We start from the raw sequence: 2,927 nt of genomic DNA on the forward strand, positions 1-2,927 counted from the left end.
GGCCGGGGCCCCTCTGTGCGGGGAGGCTGGGGGGCTGCAGCGGGTGGCACGCAGCCGCCGGTGGCACAGCCCCGGGCGTCCCTGCAGCCCGGCTCTGCCCGCATCCCAGCTGGCAGCCTCCATCGAGGGCTGGCACGGCCCAGGCGCAGCATCCGCCAGGAGAGGGGGTCCGGGGGAGCCCCTCGCTGTCTCGCCCTCGGCTCTCGGCCCCTCTCCTCTAAGGCGCTGCCTCTCTTTCCCCAGGTTGCCGGCCGGCGGCAAGGCCGTGGACGTCGCCAAGGGGGGCAGCCACCGCACGACGAGTCCGACCGCAAGACGGAGCCGCGCTCCTCTGTCTCCGACCTGGTCAACTCCCTGACCAGTGAGATGCTCATGGTGGGTGGATGGGGTACGCCGGAGACAGGCTCCCCAGGGACGGCATCCCACCCTGGGCACCGCCCGGGCGTCTCCTCGCGCCCTCTCCCCCCACCCCAGCCCTTCCCCACGCTCGCCCTGGGCCACAAGCACCCTGGCACGTCCCAGCCCGCTCAGCCAAGTCCCTGTCACAGCCGGGCGCCGCGGCTGGCACAGCCCCGGCTCAGCCGAGGCGACGCATCTGTCCCCCCCAGGCCGGCGCGAGGGAGCGGTGCCGGAGATGTGAGGGACGGGCTGTCAGGAGGAATTTGGCTAATTGGCACTTCCCGTTCTCGGGATGCGTGGCGCCGAGCCAGGAGTCATCTCAGGCGACGGCGGTGGCAGGGGGCCGGGGAGAGGCTGATGCCTTCTGACAGCTCGCGGGGCTGGGGGTCGGGTGCTGGTGTGAACCGAGTTCGGGAGCTGAAATGGAGGGCGGGGGGTGTGCAGACCCCGCTGGTGGTCCCCCGCCGGCCCCCTGGTGCTGCGCTCACCTCCCTTCTCCCCCCGCCGCAGCTCTCCCCAGGCTCCGAGGATGACGAGGGCCACGATGGCATCAGCCGGGAGAACCTGGGCCGCATCCAGTTCAGCGTCGGCTACAACTTCCAGGAGTCCACCCTGACCGTCAAGATCATGAAGGCGCAGGAGCTGCCAGCCAAGGACTTCAGCGGCACCAGCGACCCCTTTGTCAAGATCTACCTGCTCCCCGACAAGAAGCACAAGCTGGAGACCAAGGTGAAGCGGAAGAACCTCAACCCACACTGGAACGAGACCTTCCTCTTCGAAGGTAGGGGCTGGGACGGACTGGGGTGGGAGCGGAGCAGTTGTGGGACCCTCTGTCCTCCCTCCTGGGCTGGACCAGCTCAGCTTGAGCTACCAACGTGGTGGCCATTGGTGATGAGAGGGGTTGGCCAAGCCATCAACACCAGGTTGGAGGTGTTTGCTCTGCACCTCATGAAGGGGACATGGGGGGAGGCTCCTTCTCCCCCCAGCAGGCACCCATGGGTGGGTGCACACAGGGGAATTAATCTGCTGCCAGCCATCGCGGTGGCCCGAAGCCACGAGAGGTGCCCCATGCTGTCATCTGCTCCCCATCCACTGCCTGGTGCCAACATCTCCCCGTCAGCACGGGCGAGTCAGGGTGGCACCGGCACCAGCACCGGGTGCTGCTTGGCATGGCCGCAGCAGCTCCTCATCCCCTCTGTCTCTGGCACAGGGTTCCCCTACGAGAAGGTGGTGCAGCGGGTGCTGTACCTCCAGGTCCTGGACTACGACCGCTTCAGCCGCAACGACCCCATCGGGGAGGTGTCCATCCCCCTCAACAAGGTGGACCTCACCCAGATGCAGACCTTCTGGAAGGACCTGAAGCCGTGCAGCGACGGCAGCGTAAGGCCCTGGTCCCCCTCCTACCCCCTGGGGACAGCCCTTGAGGGGAGGCTACCCCCTGTCCCTGTGGTGTGTCCCAACAGGACCACCACCCTCTTACTACCCCAACAGGGACGTTTTCTGCTCTGCGACAAGGTTCAACGTCCAATGGGGAGGTTTCTCTTCCCAAATCTTTATCTATAAATTAAGGCACTAAGTAGCCCAAAGCGAGTGTCTCATTTTGGGTCAAAAGGAGCTGTTTTAGGTAGATCTAAAATGAAAGTTTTCTTTTTCTCCTGCCTCCAGCAAGACCAGAAAATGTCCCACTGGGGATGGCCCCGTTTCCTCCTGTCCTGATTTTCTGTGCGTCCCCAAAGTCCACCCCTGGGACAGCTCTGGGGGGTCCCAGCCCAGCAGCCCACTCCCACGGCGGGACACGGGGGCTTTGGGTGCCCCATCAGGGCTTGGGCTGGGTGCCGCGGCGAGGAGCGGGTGTTTTCGGGGCACTCACATAAGGGCTTCCGCGGGCTCCGCAGGGAAGCCGCGGGGAGCTGCTGCTGTCGCTGTGCTACAACCCCTCTGCCAACTCCATTGTGGTGAACATCATCAAAGCGCGTAACCTCAAAGCCATGGACATCGGAGGCACGTCAGGTACGAGCTCCAGCTCCTGCCACGCCGGGCATCGCTGCCCAACGCCCGGCCAGGGCTAAAAGCGGCTCCTCTCCCCCCCAGACCCCTACGTGAAGGTGTGGCTGATGTACAAGGACAAGCGGGTGGAGAAGAAGAAGACAGTGGTCATGAAGCGGTGCCTGAACCCCGTCTTCAACGAGTCCTTCGCCTTCGACATCCCCACAGAGCGGCTGCGTGAGACGACCATCGTCATCACCGTCATGGACAAGGACAGGCTGAGCCGCAACGACGTCATTGGCAAGGTGGGTCCCGCCGCGTTGGCGCGCGGTGGAGGGACCCTCGCAATGTGTCCTGCCGAGGGATGGCACCTGGGGGACAGTCGGGTCCCCGGCTGATGGCGACCGGTGCCATCTCAAGCTGGAGAAGGAAGGTGGAGCACGGCGGGGGCCCCTCGTGCTGGCTTTCCCCAGCCATCTCCGGTCCTGGCCACGGCGTGCGGCGGCAAGGGCTCACCCGGCACAAGTGGGGAGACGATGCGG

General features: G+C 65.5%; 1 protein-coding gene across 1 annotated transcript in view; it reads left to right on the forward strand.

Annotated features, from left to right (window-relative positions):
• Positions 1-2,927, forward strand: part of SYT7 (synaptotagmin 7) — a 34,637-nt gene that overhangs the window by 30,469 nt on the left and 1,241 nt on the right. Inside the window, 6 exon segments of the mRNA XM_019474702.1 lie at positions 244-278; positions 281-375; positions 910-1,180; positions 1,610-1,779; positions 2,295-2,409; positions 2,491-2,690. Coding sequence (XP_019330247.1) covers positions 244-278; positions 281-375; positions 910-1,180; positions 1,610-1,779; positions 2,295-2,409; positions 2,491-2,690 — 886 coding nt within the window.

Source organism: Aptenodytes forsteri, unplaced genomic scaffold (assembly GCF_000699145.1).
Source record: "Aptenodytes forsteri isolate BGI_AS27 unplaced genomic scaffold, ASM69914v1 Scaffold429, whole genome shotgun sequence".
NCBI lineage: Eukaryota > Metazoa > Chordata > Aves > Sphenisciformes > Spheniscidae > Aptenodytes > Aptenodytes forsteri.